The 15504-nt window shown below is 55.8% G+C and overlaps 1 protein-coding gene across 1 annotated transcript in view; it reads right to left on the reverse strand.

Annotated features, from left to right (window-relative positions):
• Positions 1-7254: 7254 nt before the first annotated feature.
• The window catches only part of WDR4 (WD repeat domain 4), a 36101-nt gene continuing 27851 nt past the window's right edge, over positions 7255-15504 (reverse strand). The window contains exons 6-11 of the mRNA XM_012659992.1: positions 14570-14630; positions 12090-12188; positions 11220-11284; positions 10260-10443; positions 9403-9472; positions 7255-8857 (exon numbers count right to left, since the gene is read on the reverse strand). Coding sequence (XP_012515446.1) covers positions 8667-8857; positions 9403-9472; positions 10260-10443; positions 11220-11284; positions 12090-12188; positions 14570-14630 — 670 coding nt within the window. The 3' untranslated portion in view covers positions 7255-8666. The remainder of the gene's footprint in view (positions 8858-9402; positions 9473-10259; positions 10444-11219; positions 11285-12089; positions 12189-14569; positions 14631-15504) is intronic.

A 15504-nucleotide genomic window follows, 5' to 3' on the forward strand; every position in this document is an offset into this window, starting at 1 on the left:
GAGCAGGACTGTGCCCGGCGGCCGGGCAGCAGGGGCAGCCCGCTGGGGAACACTCCACGGGAAGGAAGGGGGAAAGGACTTTTCACAACTGTCTGGGGTGGGCGGCTCTTAATCCAAAGCATCCGAAGATCTTGGGAAATGAGAGAAATGAGAGTGACCATCAGGTGCCCAGAGGCTGCGTGTGCACATGTGCACACTCGCGCGCACGTGCACATGCACACAGACACACGCATGCACACACACGCACACTTGCACACACATGCACAGACACGCGTGCGCGCGCACACACACGCACACACTCTCTCCACTTGCCTTTCCTTCCCTGGGGTTTTCCCTTTTCTCTGTGGCTAGGAATATACTAGAAGGTGCTTCCGTATTTGCTCTGTGGGATTTGCTCCTTACTTCCCTTGCCATGGAGTGACGGTGGCCTGGGGGGCAGCCCCGTGGGCACAGCTTGCCCACCCCAGTGAAGCGCCACTGCCCACGTGACTGGGGACACACACGGGGTCCTCCTGCCACCAGAAGTCTCCCCACAGGGAAAAAAACGTTCTGTCATTCCTCCACCAGAGATCCATTTCTTCCTGCTAAGGAACTGTCCATCATTACGACGCAAAATGGGAGAAAGGAAGATCTGTGAGTGGCAAAGTGGAATCTACAAAGAAAGAATTGGAGGCGCCTCCTAATCCCTTCCAGGAGACGGGAGATCGAAAGCCCCAGGGAACGAGAGGGACATCGCACCTGGTCCAGCTTTGATTCAATAGTTGGAAGCAGGGAAAGTTAAAAAGAAGGACAGGAAATTATTGGATTGGAAGCTTTTTAATGGTTTAAAAAACAAAAAACAAACATTGAAGAGTAGATAGCCATTGACAGTTTGGGAATTTGCTCCTCTGGCCACCTCCCACTGCAGCTGACAAGGTGGTCTCGGTGTGGACACCAGACCAAGGCCCAGACACCTGCGTTTCTTCACGTGCCCTTGAGGAGACTGTGTTTGGAACCTGCTGACTCAGGGTGAGAAGAGACCCCATGGGGGTGCCGGGGGGCTGTCGGGTGGAGGATGGCAAAGGAGGCCCCCACGGTGCCAGCCACGGGCCTCCCAGTGTCCAGGCCTGCCCCGTTCCGGCCGTGTCCCCGCACCCGCAGGGACACCCCGGCGCACCTTGGGGATCTGCTCTTTGCTTAACCTCCTGGGCCTCGGCTGCCTTCCTTAAAAGAGGGTAAGATCACATCACCTGCGTGTGAGGATGAAGCAGGGTCCTGCGTGTGAGGATGAAGCAGGGTCCTGCGTGTGCAGCCCCCACCGGGAGGCTTAGACACAGGGACCCTCGCGAAGGGCGGCACGGGCACCCAGGGGCCAGGTGTTCAGCCCTGCACACAAGCTCGTCTCTGTGTGGTAAAACGTACACCACAGAACATAAATTTTACCATTTTAACTACTTTTTGGCGTACAGTTCAGCAGCATTAAATACATTCACACTGTTGCACAACCATCACAATTTTTCCCTTCCCAAACTGAAACTCTGTCCCCGTTAAACACTGACCCCCCAGCCCCTCCCCAGCCCCTGGCACCACCGTTCTACCTTCTGTCTCTGAATCTGACTACTCTGGGGACAATTATGACTACATCTGTTTTACTTAACGTAACATCCTGATGGCTCATCCGTGGCACGGCACAAGGCCGAACGATTTTCCGCTGCGGGGAGGCTCCGTTCCGCTGACCCATTCAGCTCCGACGGACACTGGGCTGTCTCCACCTTCGGGCTCTCGTGAGTAACTATGAACATGAGCGTGCAGACATCTGCTGGAGCGTCTCAGGGCCTTTTGGGCGAAGGAACTCTGTGCCCAGCCCCGCACCCTCTGTCCGGAGCAGAGCCTGCGGGGCCCCCGAGGCCTTCCAGTCCCCACGATCCCTATTTCGAAAGTGTTACCGCGGAAGGAGGTGGCCCCAGGTGCTCCGGCGTAGCCATTAGGGCCAGCAGAGCAGGCATGACCGCACACTCGCAGGTGAAGCAAGGCCTCGTGACAGCACCTGGCCGTCCGCAAGGCCCAAACCCCCTCTGCCATCCAAACCCTCCCTGGGCTAGCCCCGTGCCGACGGGGCGCTCTCTCCTGCATTTGGGTAAAAGTATTAAAGTCCTGGACCCACGTGACATGCACTCAGTCACTACTAGCCGTGTCGCCGCAATCCGATTCCGTGACGAGGTTAGCCAGGGCGGCACTGTCCAACACGGGGCCATGTCTGCCTACAGACCACCGAGACGGGCCGATCTGAACCGACACGCCCTGAAAGCGCAGCTGCCGTCAGATCCCAAAGACTCAGAATGAAAGCGAGAACGTAAAACAGCTCATTATTTTTTATATCAATGACATCTGAAATAACGTTTGGGATATATTGGTGTAATTAAACATGTTGTTAAAATTAATTTCATGTGGGTTTTATTGTTTTTTAATGTGGCTCTGAGAAAATTCACAGTCACACGCGTGGCTGGGATTGGTGGGTCACATCACGTGTCTGTGGGACAGGGCGAGGCCCGGCAGCAACGCATCCCTCAGGGCCTGGAACACAGGCGGGGGGAGTTTAAATACAGATGGGGGAAGTTGAGGCGGGCGGAGCCCAGCAGGAGGGGCGTGTGAGGGTGCAGGGGGAATGGGGGTCAGAGAGGCAGCAGGCTGGAGACTCGGCCACCGTCCACCGCACAGAGCTCTTCACCTTCCCGCCCTCCGCACCCACATCTGCAAGCACGAAGGACGGCCAGAGATGATGCGGGGGCCTAGGACGGCCCCCAGGGTCCTGGGCCCCCCATACCTGGGGACAAGGAGGCCCCTCCCTGGGCTCTGCGGAGGGGCTGCCCTCTGTCCCGTCCTGTGCCGTCCGCCTCCTCCAGGCCCCCTGCTTCCCGGTGCTGGGAACTGACTTGTCCACTCTAACCAGGAAAGGAGGCGGGAGACGGCGTTCATGAAGACCCCATCGCGCGCTGTGGCTGCAAACTTGGGCTGGTGGAGCAACCAGGGGGCTGCGGCTTGAGAAGCACCTTCTCCTCCCACCTGGCTCCCAACACCTGCCAGCAGCGGGAGGGAGGGAGGGAGCGGGATGTAGCACAGACGCCACGGCCAGCCATGGGCTGGGGCCAGGGAGCCGGCAACAGCCCTGGCCAGGGCGTCCCAGGGGTTCTTTCCCTGAACACCCTGCTTCACATTTACGTGCGAAATAAGGACGTTCCAGGTGAAGACAGCCAATAACGCCCAATTCCCCGTATGCCAGCAATGGTCAGGGGTGCATATATACAAAACAAACTCAGGCCGGTCCGAAGGCAGTGAGTTATCTCACTTGATTGTTCACAGTCAGTTACAGATTGAACTCCCTGTTCTACTACTTAACCCCCCTCCTCACTACTGCACTTGACTAGTCTTAAACAAAAAATAAAAAAACAAATTCATTTCTCGCCATTATACATGTATATATTTGTATATATATTATATAAAGCTGACCCTTGAACATCGCAAGGGTTCGAAGTCCCCATCAAAGTCAAAAATGACTCCCCCGGAATTTAACTCTTCACAGCCTACTGTTGACCCGAAGCCTTACTAATAACAGAGTCAACGAACACACATCCTGTATGTTACACATACTATATGCCGTATTCCTACAATAAAATGAGCTAGAGAAAAGAAAATGCGATTAAGAAAATAAAAAAGAGAACAACGTATTTACTGTTCATTAAGTGGACAGGCCTTCATCCTCATCCTCTTCACGTTGAGTGGGCTGAGGAGGAGGAGGAAGAGGAGGGCTTGGTCTTGCCGTCTCAGGGGTGGCGGAGGCGGGAGAAAATGCAAAAGGTCACAGGCCGTAGGATTCCGTTTATATGAAACAGCCGGGTTGCCGGGAGCCGAGGGCGGAGAGAGGGGCAACTGCTCACAGTCAAGACTCAGGTCCTCCCAGGAGACTGTAAATACTCGGGGGCTGCGGAGACTAGAGATGCTTTGGGGAGCAGTGGATTTCCCCACGTACCTGTGGACGACGTGAGCGTGCTCTGTACAGAAGGCCTGGGCGTGGGTGAGCAGGAGACTGTGCGAGCAACCTCAGGGGTGTCTGTTCACGCCCCCCAAAAAGCAGGTGCCAAGACGAAGAGCGCAAGAGGTCTGCTGAGGAAACACTGCGGAGGACAAGGTGGAGAGCAGGAGGGCTCAGCCCTGGAGGCGGGTCCCACGCCTATGTGAGGAGGTGGAGGAAGCGGGGCTGGAGAGGGGGCCTGAGACCCGCCCAGTGCCAGTCCCGGGCCAGCACCTACTCCAGAGGAGCCCACGCACACTGAGCGCCAGCCCTGCACGAGTGTGCCCAAAAGCTCCGTCATTGGCTGGGGGCAGCTCAGGGGACTCTTGGCTTTGGAGTGAACAGAATGGTGGATCCAGGAGGTGACAGCTGGGTGACCCTCTCGGGCCATCTGGGGACCCTTCAGGGACCCCAGTTCCATTTGCAGAGACAGGCCAGGAGACATTAGAGGAATTGTACCTTTATGCTTTGGCAGGATGACAAATCAACAAGACGAACAGGAGGGTTTCACTGTTTGTTTTCACTATGTTAATTTAATTTTAATAATATCTTTCATCATGAAAAAAGAAAACACTGGATTTGACCAGCCTCCTGCCAGCCCGCATCCTAGCTTCTCCCACCCATGGTCCTCTGACCCGAGGGTGCCCATCACATGCCCCCACTTCCCAAAGACCCTCAGCCCCTCGACATCACCAGTGGCCTCCGCGTAGCGGAAGGCCTCCTCCTGTCCTTACCCCTCCAGAGCGTTGTCACGGAGACCAAGGCCACCCTCCTTCTGAATACCATCTGCCTCTCTTGCAAAGAACCAGATTGGGCCTTAGTTGATGCTCAAAATTGTACCTTTGCTTTAAATTCCATTACTTTCCGCCCTTATCTTTACTTCCTTCTTCCGCTGTCATTTGGGTTCGTTCGATTGTACTTTTGTAACTGCCCAAGCGGGGTGCCTGGGCTATCGAGGTGCAGCCTTTCTCCTTCTCTAATACCGGCATTTGATTCTGTAAATATTCTGGCATGGTCCTCAAGTTTGATACCAGGTATCTTCACTATTTAGTTCTAAGCGTTTTCTAATTTCTTTCAATGAGGAGTCAAGAGCATGCATTTACATCCGCACATTATCCTCACACATCCACCAAGAGAAAAAGGAAAGTAAGTTCACAATAAACGTGCACATGTATTGCCCTTTTAGTTCTTTTCACGTTGTCGATTTTACTTTTGCTGCATTTTGGTCACAGAAGACCAAGAGGATGCCGATACGGATCCTCAGGACGTATTAAGAATTGTTTTATGCCTCAGAAGATCAACTTTTGTCAGAGTTAAATGTGTGTTTGAGATGAATGCACTTTCTCTTAAACCTAGTTTTCAAATTGTTGTTCAAAATTTTTATGTCCCTACTAAATCATTGTCTGCTTGATCGAAAATTAATAACTGTAAGATTGGTGAATTTCTCAAAATCTTCTAATTGTGTCATTGCGGCTCGTGTAGATTAAGACAATACTATCAAGCGCATAAGAGTTTAAAATTGGTCTCCTGATGAATTAACTCTTCATGTGCTGTAAGTCCAGTCACTTGTGTTTTGATATCACACACCAAGAAGGAAACAGCATCACTGCAGTGATGTTCCTGCAAAACACGTAACGGATTCAACTGCGAAGAACATCATCCAAACCCAAACTGAGGGGCATTCTGCAGAATAAACGTCAAGATCGTGAAAGACTCAGACATGCCAAGATGTTCCAGATTAAAGAGACTAAACAGGTAAGACAATTAAATGCAATGAATGAGTAAACCGCGACTGGACCCTAGACCAGACTTTCTTTTCTCTAAAGCAGTGGTCCCCAGCCTTTTTGGCACCGGGCACTGGTTTCATGGAAGACAATTTTTCCCAAAACTGGGGGGTGGGAAGAATGGTTTGGGGATGAATCAAGCGCATCACATTTATTGTGCAGTCAAACCTCTCTGCTAACAATAATCTGTATTTGCAGCCACTCCCCAGCGCTAGCATCACCGCCTCAGCTCCACCTCGGATTATCAGGCGTTAGATTCTCATAAGGAGCACAACCTAGATCCCTCGCACGTCCAGTTTACAGTAGGGTTCGCGCTCCTGTGAGAATCTAATGCTGCAGCTGATCTGACAGGAGGCGGAGCTTACGCGGTGATGTGAGTGAAGGGGAGCGGCTGTAAATACAGATGAAGCTTCGCTCTCGCCTGCCACTCACCTCCTGCTGTGTGGCCCGGTGGGTTCCTAACAGGACATGGACGAGTACCAGTCCGCAGCCCATGGGTTGGGGACCGCAGCTCTAAAGGCATTATTGGGGCTGAGAAAATATTATTGAGTCTATAGAGTAGACAGCAGTATTGAATCAATGTTAATTTCCTGATTTTGATAATTGTCCTATGGTTATGGAAACGAAGAGAATATCCTTATTCTTAACAAATACTATAGCTATCTTGGCTAATCTAGCACTGAGCCACTGGCCAGGACCACCACAAGTGATTACCGAGACCCCACGAGGCCTGCCCCGCCCAGCCCACAGGAAACACACGCCCCATGTGATGAGAAAGGAGGTCAAGGTGCATACAAGAGGAACAGGCTTTTCTGGAGAAATTTACCAGCTTGTTTTTTTTTTTTTTTTGAGACAGTCTGGCTCTGTGGCCCAGGCTAGACTGCCATGGTATCAGCCTAACTCACAGCAACCTCAAACTCCTGGGCTCAAGAGATCCTCCTGCCTCAGCCTCCCGAGTAGCTGGGACTACAGGCACGAGCCACCACGCTTGGCTAGTTTTTTCTATATATTTTTAGTTGTCCAGATAATTTCTTTCTATTTTTAGTAGAGACGGGGTCTCGCTCTTGCTCAGACTGGTCTCGAACTCCTGACCTCGAGTGATCCTCCCGCCTCGGCCTCCCAGAGGCTAAGATTACAGGTGTGAGCCACTGCGCCCGGCCCCAGCTCGTTTTTAATACACACGGATTTAAAAGGGACCTTAAGTTAGGAGCTGACAAACTTTTCTGTCAAGGGCACATAAATATTTCAGGTTTTGCAGGTCACTTGGTCTCTGTCCCACTTTGCCGTTGTAACAAAAACCAGACACACACACGAGACGCTGACAGGCGTGACTACATCCCAGTGAAAGTTTATTCAGACACTGAAATTGAATTTCATGATTTTCACATCATGAAATATTATTTTGGTTTCGATTTGTTTTCCATCATTTTAAAAACATAAAAACCATTCATCACTCAAAGACCCATAAAATCAGGCAGGGGCAGCATCAGACTCGCAGGCCAGTTCGCCAAGCTCTGTCTTGAGCGAAGACCAAACCTGAATTTCCCCTGAAACCGAGACTTTCAAAGCAGATGACTGAGAACACGTGCCCCTTGCCAGGTGCCCCCAGAGTGCGGACGAGGTCCCAGGGGCGGCCCTCTGCTCTGGAACTGCTGCAGCGTGGGAGATGGGCCCAGGCACTTCACAGACAGCACTGTTTCCAGGTCAATGTTAAAAGAAAAGGCACTTATGAAAGATGTGAATCATTCCACCTTTTGAAATACACAAAAGGATTTTGTTCCTAAGTCCCCAGTGAAACCCCACACCGAAGTCATCACCAACGTGCACGGCTATTCCCACGTCTGAGACGTAACCAGAGGGGGCAGGAGCCAAACCAGAAGCCCGGCAGTAAAAGAACCTCATCGTGCAGTGAACACTTCAGTCACAACGGCACGTGTACCAAAATGCCTGGCTCAACATATTTTGAAACTCGTTCCACGTGCTGTGCTAAACATTTCCGGAAAGTTGCAAAAAGCTTGTCCTTACTGATCGGTGATTAGAATTCAGCTGACAACCCGGCCGCTCTGCAGCCTATGCAAAGGTCAAATCAAGTAGTAAATACGCATGACATCATCAACCATTCCTCTGCAAAGCTGGGTTTCTAGCCAGCGCCCGTGTCCTCGCACTTCCTGAAAAAATCCACCTTGTGGGCCAGCTCTGCCTAACAGAGCGCCCTGCGATGACAGGCACGTCTCTGCACTTCCCACGTGGGAGTCACTCGCACGTGCTGAGCACAGGAAACGTGGCTGCAGCTGGGAGGAGCAGAGGAGCTGATTCTGCCAAGTCTCAAGGTCCCCACGTGGCAAGTGGCCACATGCACAGCAGCGCACCTGGAGGGAGATGGTGGGGCAACGTGACAACGTTTTTGTGGCCAATACGTCACCACGAAAACGTCTGCCCGCAGATCTTCCCTGGAGAAAGACGCGGCCGGCAGGAATGGTGTCGTGGGTACAGTAGAAAAATCAACAAGTGCCTCTTCTGCGGGTTCACGCATTGCCCCCAACAAGGAGATAAAGCGCTTCGAGGAGCCTCTGCTCCCCTGCAGTGTCTCAGTTAAGCCAACATCCTGTGCGGCTTCCCTTCAACAAGGGGGCACAGACACCCACAAAAGCCTGTGCTCAGCGACACAGAACATTCTAGAGCCCAAGAGACCATCGCATCCCCTGAGCCGTGCTGGCTGGGATCTAACGGCTGCCACCTTCTTCTTCTCAAAAGGAGCTGCCAGGGCGAGGGAGAAACAAGCACAAGCGGCCCCTGCTGTCCAGAGCTGTGAGAGCCACCGCTAGCCACAAGGGTCAGCAACTCCAGGCCACCTGCCCCGGCCTCATCTTCTTGGTCTGCCCGTTGGGCCCAGGCGGGGGACTCCGCCGCCGCCGCTTCTCCCGCTGCTGCTGCAGGCGCTCCTCCTTCTTCTGCAGGTAGGAGGTCATGTTGTCGAAGGTGGCCTTGTAGAGACCACTGAAGACGGCGTCGGCGCCAGCACAGCCTGGGACGGGAAAAAAAAAAAAAGCCCGGGGGGGCCAAGAACCGAAAACCAACCCCCAACAAGGGCCCCCGTGTGCCCAGAGCTCAGAATTCCCGCAAGGCCCTCCCGCAACAGGGAATTAACCCGGCGACACCCAAAGTGGACTGTGGACGGTGCCTTCTGAAATGCTCCCGTGGCGCCACCTCCTGACACCTCCCTATGGCTGAACTGGGGACCAGCTCCTGACAGAATGCGGCTCCCTGGGAAGCCAGGCACCGAGGCCGGGCCTGCACCCACCGGCGCTCTCCCACCCCGTGCCGAGAAGCCGCTGCCGCGAGCTGCCCCTCTGGAGACCGCGGCAGGCCCGGCAGCAAGGAGGGCCATGTTCCTCCCCAGTGCCCCTCCTCCTGCCACGCCCGCCCTCCTGCCTTCTGCATGGCGACACACAGATGCCACACATCCTGTTCACCGATCTTTCCTCGCGCACGCAGCGGGTCCCTACGTGGGGCGGTCTGTGATCTGCTGCTCTGCAGCGCTGGGTCCCTGACAGGCAGCCCCGTTCTCACCTGCCAGCATGGCCCAGTGCCCACGAAGAACGCCGCAGACGGTCTGCACTGCAGCACTTTCGGGAACCAACTAAAGAGGACAAATGGGACGTGTTCCTCAGGAAGGAGGACTGACCACCCGGCACCGCTCGCAACGCCCGCTGGGTGTGACCCACTGCCAGGCTGGGGAAGAGGTCAGGGCCAGCACCCTGGTGACCCCAGCGCTCCCCATGAAGACCCCACAAGGAAGCGCCGCATCCTGTCCCGACTGGCCCTGCTCGGGGCGAGCTCTGCCCAGGCTCAGGGGCCCCAGGAGCCCCGCGGCCCACATCACGAAGACAGCTGCTTTTCAGATAAAAACACCTGAATGGTTTAAGGGCGTCTCCAAAGCTTTGGCAGAAGAGCGGGGATCGCAAAGAACCTCCAACATTTCATGCACCTCACACCCAGCGGCCCCGTGAGACGCCAGATGGGCGTCGCCCCCACCTCACAGGGCATCGTCCACGGCCCTCACCCCTTCCTCCACCAGCGAGGCTCCTCGTGCCTGAGTGCCCAGCCCGAGGCCACGCTGACCAGCATCGGCACACTCGACTTTTTCACCAAAGCATGGCACAGGGAGCCCCAGGAGAAATACGCCAGTGACGGCAACCCCCCAAAAAGAACTGCTAGGGCCATCACCACCGGGACAAGCAGGCCGGGCACTCGGCTCCCCTCACCCACACCGAGGCCCCAGGCCTCTTGCCCCTCAGGACACAGCCCCTGGGACCCAGAAGTGACCAAGCTGGAAGAGGCTCATGTGCAGAACCAAAACCCTCACCGTCCCCTGCCAGGCCTATGGGACCACAGGGCCCAGACGCGGAGAAGCTGCCGAGCCTCACCTGCCACTGGCCGTCCACAGGCCTGCAGAGCACCAGCGGGTTCTCCCGGCTGTCCTGCAGAGCCCACAGCCCCTGCGTCTCCTCGAAAGCCACATCCCACACTCGGCGCTGGAACAACAGCCGCTGTGTGTACAGCAGCTGCCGCCTGAGGGCATCGAGCTGGAAGATGTAGACCGCAGGGATGCTTTCCCGAGGAAGAGAGGATGATTACTGAGGTCTATGTGGGCACCATCCCAGACACACCCAGCACCCAGCCCCTGGGAACACCGTCATCAGGGCACAACTGAGCCAGAAGACCCAGCCGAGCTGCTCCCAACTCCGTGACCCGAGACAACTGCGAGATGCCACGTTTGCAGTTTCAGGCCGTAGCTCTACGGCAACCTGCTGCGCAGCAACAGGTAACTGATACCGGGCAACGGGAGAGGGTGGAAGGTGCCATCCGCCGAGTCCCAGCAGACGGGACTCTGGTGCTGGGCTCAGTGCTGCCCGGCCAGCACTGCCGTCCTTCCACCTGCGTCCTGATTTCCAAAACAGCCGAGAAACTTCGCCAGGCTTGTCACGAGGACAAAACGGGAGGTGCAGGAAGCGCCAAACACCCGTCCTGGAACACGGGCTGCTCAGAAAGCTTCCGGGGAGTCACGCTCACGCCCACATCACCCATGAGCCGCCGACCCCCAGGTGGGTTCTGTCACCCTCACTTCTGCGGTGGGACTCACTGAGGTAGATGCTACCCACATAGAAGCCACTGCCACCCACTAACCCCGTGGGTTAAACACGGGCGAGTAAGAGCGCTAGCTTAGAAAGGAACCCACAGCCCACACAGCAATCGTCAAAAAGCGACATGTCCCAGAGAGAAGTGTTGTGCCAACATCACCGTCCACAGCCTCTGAACTGAGGGGACACAGCCGTGAGCTGACGGAACCACCCACACCGTTACTACCCCTGCAGGTCCGCGCTTACCAGTCACACAGCAATGCGACGCAGTCCTCCTGGCGCCAGAACGCGATCCTGGAGGCCGCCAACCTCTGAAAGGAACAGCAGCTGATTAACCGTGACCACCCGGCAGGACCCAGCGCGGGCCGTTCCGACCAAACCAGGAACAAACCGAAAGATGCTCACGGATCCCACGTAGCATCAGAGGGAAAGAGGAAGTAATGCTAGAACATTCTGGAAGGGGGGGGGCAACGGTGACTCCCTGGTTCTCAAATGGACCAAAATGCCACAACAGACAGCAAAGGCTGCTCCGCTGCCCTGGCACTCCCTGTACCTGCGAAATGCCTCCAAAAACCAACAGATGGGTCAAAAGACAAGGAGAGGGGAGAAGAGGGCGCACGCGGAGAAAGAATGAGATTATTAATTACGGAAACAACTGCCCGTTGAGCTCCGCACTTCCTGGCATAGGAAATACTAGACACGAACCCCCGTCAGTCACCTGACGTGTGGAGGGAAAGGCCTGGTGCCCGCCCTGCGGTTCCCGGTGGGAAAGGCTGACCCACCAGGACACTTAACCAACGCCGGGCGCTCGGGCTGCCGTGAGGTCACCCCCAGTGGACAGCCCTGCCCTGCTGGCAGACACACCTCGAAACCCTGAGCTCAAAACCACCACCTTTCCCACTTCCAAGTGGGATCAGAGGCCTCTCTAAACTAGCCGTTTGTGCGAACATGGCGGGACAGGCGCTGTTTCCCACTCACGTGCCCAGACACCTTCAGAACGTGAAATACGAGTGTCCCCCACGTAGGAAGAAGGCTGGCACTGACAGCACGACGGCTGAGCGACCATCCCGCACCCTACAAGCACCCAGTGGCCCCGGGGTGGACACGAACACCTACCTTCTGGCTCCAGGGCTCCGCCAGCTCTTGCAGACTGGCCAGGTGACAGCAGTGCAGTTGGTGGCCGCTTTTGTAGTCCCAGAGCCTCAGGGTGCCATCCTGTACACACCAAATGGACAGGTCAGCAAGCAGGACCACAGGGCTTCCGCCAGCTGTGGGTGACACAGAGACAGCTGGGGCGGGGGCTGCACTCGGTGACAGCCAGCACCACCCCACCAATGAAAGGCTCCCCGCTCACCTACTGTGTGAAGAGCTCACACACAGCACCAAGATAAACAGGTGATCCCACAGCAGAACGGGCCAAGGACACTGACGACCAGACTGTCACACACTAGGAGGTCAAGACCAGGTCTGCCGTGCTCAAACCAGGCATGGGCACACGCACAAGCGTGCACTGATACTTCCGGGATCATGCACTCACACAGGCACACGTGTGTACGTGTGAGCATGTCACCACAGTCCCACTTCACTGTTTAAAAGTGGGTGGAAAGGACAGGTCCATCGGCCACCATGGACAGTGTCGACCACGTGACCTTTCAGGACAACAACATATGCACCAGGGCTCTGAAGTGATCATCGTGAAAAAAAGAGTTTCTACTCAAAAAACCGTCATTCCAGCACTGATCTCAGCGGAGGGAAATGGAAAGAACCGGCCCGTCTGTGAGTGGCGGGAAACTCAGAGACGGAGCCCGGTCCACGCCAGCACCGACCGCAGCAACCCCCACGGGACTGAGCAGACAGGTGCAGACCCGCACACCTGGGGGCCTGACGCAGCTGAAACTGAGGGGACAGTGGCATCGTTTGTGAGTACTGTTAAATGACCAAAAGAAGAGAATGGATAGTATAATAAATACCCCAAACTGCTAACAGCAGGTATGTGTCCAGCGAGTGCTGGAGTATGAATGTGTGTGTACACACCCCCACACGTACATAGCCATACACGCTATGCACACCACACGCACACACTACAAACACACACCACATGCTAGGCACACACACAAACACCCCTTGCCACAAGTTTGGCAGATAAACATGAGACCGACACACACACCAAAGGTGTACACGCTCACCCCCAAACCTCTCTATGAGAAAAAGGTGTTTAAAAACCACAAACCCACCAGGACAGACGACAGGCAAGAAGAGAGGAAAAGAAAACAGCCAAAAGATGTCAAGGAAACCTGTGACACCAGAAGCAAATGAACAGGCTGCCCGCAGAGAAGGACGCTTTGTGGCAGTGTGAGCTGCAGACCAGGCAGGGACCGCTGGCCAGAAGGCGGGTGACGGGGGAGCCGTGCGAAGTCTTCCCCAAGAGCAGCTGGACCTCGCGATCCCTGCCCTCAGCCCCAAACTCTAAGCCAGCAGAAGACAGCGGTTCACTCGTTCGGGAAGAGGAGCCAGAGGGCCCCGGTCTCAGGGACGTCAGAGACACACTGAGGAGAGACACCTCCCAGGGCGCTGGGACAGGCGATGACGCCAGGCGAGAAGGCAGACCAAGACACTGGGCACCCGGAGAAGAGACGGACGGACCCACGTGCACGGCAGGGCCCTCAGGAGGCGGCTGCGCCCACGCCTGGACACCTGCTCTGACACCTTCCACACGACGCAGGCGCCTCGTCCCTGACACAGCGGGCAGAGGGGATCGCGGACACCTGAGGAAAACCTCCAGCGAGCAAGGCAGACACGCGCACAGCAGAGGAGAGCAACCCACGGCGAGCAGCAAAGCGCACGCTCCACCTCGGTGAGAGACAAAGACGCTGCACTCAATACAAGGACGGGCAGCTGAAAAAACATTCTGAGGACGAGGAAGAGCTCTTGAAAATTAAAAATAACAAAATAAAAACCGTTTTTAGGCTGGGCGCAGTGGCTGGCACCTGCAATCCCAGCACTTTGGGAGGCCAAGGCAGGGGGATCACTTGAGCCCGGGAGTTCAAGACCAGCCTGAGCAACACAACGAGAACTTACTTGTCCCTTAAAAAAAAAAAATGCCCATGTCTAGGGACCTCAACAGCTGATCAGCAGGTGCCCTGCTTCGAGGGCGTCCACCCTCCAGGCAGGCTGGCGGGTCCGTCCACCAGCTCGTGGGATGGGCCAGACCGCCAGGAGTCAGGGACGGTCTCCCTGTCAAGTGTCTTCAACTGAGATCCTGACGCTGTCGTAGATGGAGCAGCCGCCCTCGGAACACATGCCTTTCAGACCCATTCCAGTTCACCACACGTGTGGATGCACACACATGTACACACACACACACACACACACACACACACACACACACACACACACACACACACATACACAGCCCCGGCTGTGACCGAGGGCCGAACCACGGGCAGCTCTAAGAAACAAGCACCATCCAGTGTCAGCCACTGATGACTGGGGACGCGTGGACTACAGAACCACAGCTGGGAACAAAGGGCCGGCTCTGCAAGGTGACCCCCACCAACAGGGCTCCCACGCCGAGGCAGCCTGCGCAAAGCACTTACCCCGGAGGAGGACAAGAGCAGCTCAGGATAACCGGGCACCACGAAGATGCGGCTCACAAACCTGTGGCGAGACGAAGCAGGTGTCAGCCGCCCCAGCTGCCTGCAGGGGGGCCACCGAGAGAACCTTTGCCCGTCCCAAACCCCTGACCTCCAACGAAACCAGGCAGGATGCGGAAGAGGAGCATGTGTAAGCAGGTGACAGCCCCTGCACTGGGTGAGGCAAGTTGGACCACACCCCATGTCATCCTTGGGTCAACAACAACACGACGACCTCTAAGCAAGGGCAGGGCCCTGGGCCCAGCCACGCCTGCCGATGAGCTGTGCTCGGCGGCACCTGGAAGGCTCCCCAGCACCCACCCTGACCCAAGGCACCTGTGCTGAAGCCTGGAGACAGCAGAACCCAGGTGACACTCAGAAGACGGACCGCAGGGGAGGGCAGCGAAGCCGACAGGCAGCATCGGATCAGGGCCCCAACAGCCCCTTGATGACAATACGGCCCAGGCGGCAGGACTCTGACTGACCTGGCCAGACCTGTCTCTGCCCTGCCCAGCCCACCCTCGAGGGCTTGGCCCGCAACAGCACAGGACACAAAGTCCCAGCCACTCTGCCACCAAAACAGCCACCAAGAGTGAAACGAGCCACCCAGCTCTCCTGAAACCCATCTGGACGTGCTGGTCACGAACGTACACGTGTAGGAGGGACAATCCCATTTTTCTTCCTGCGCTAGGACCAACCTGGCCCTCACGGAGGGCCGCCTTCCACAAAGGCGCTGAAGTTCTACTCTCGGGTCCTCCAAAAGGGAAAATAACCGCCCTACACCCAGGACAGACAGCACAGCAGGTACGTCACAGAGGGTACCTGTGGCCTCACAGTTCTCAACAGGAAAGGCTGGAAACCACGATTTCCACAGGTTTGAAGCACAATTTTAAAAAATA

The sequence above is a fragment of the Propithecus coquereli genome, unplaced genomic scaffold (genome assembly GCF_000956105.1).
Source record: "Propithecus coquereli isolate 6110/MARCELLA unplaced genomic scaffold, Pcoq_1.0 Scaffold644, whole genome shotgun sequence".
Taxonomy (NCBI): Eukaryota; Metazoa; Chordata; class Mammalia; order Primates; family Indriidae; genus Propithecus; species Propithecus coquereli.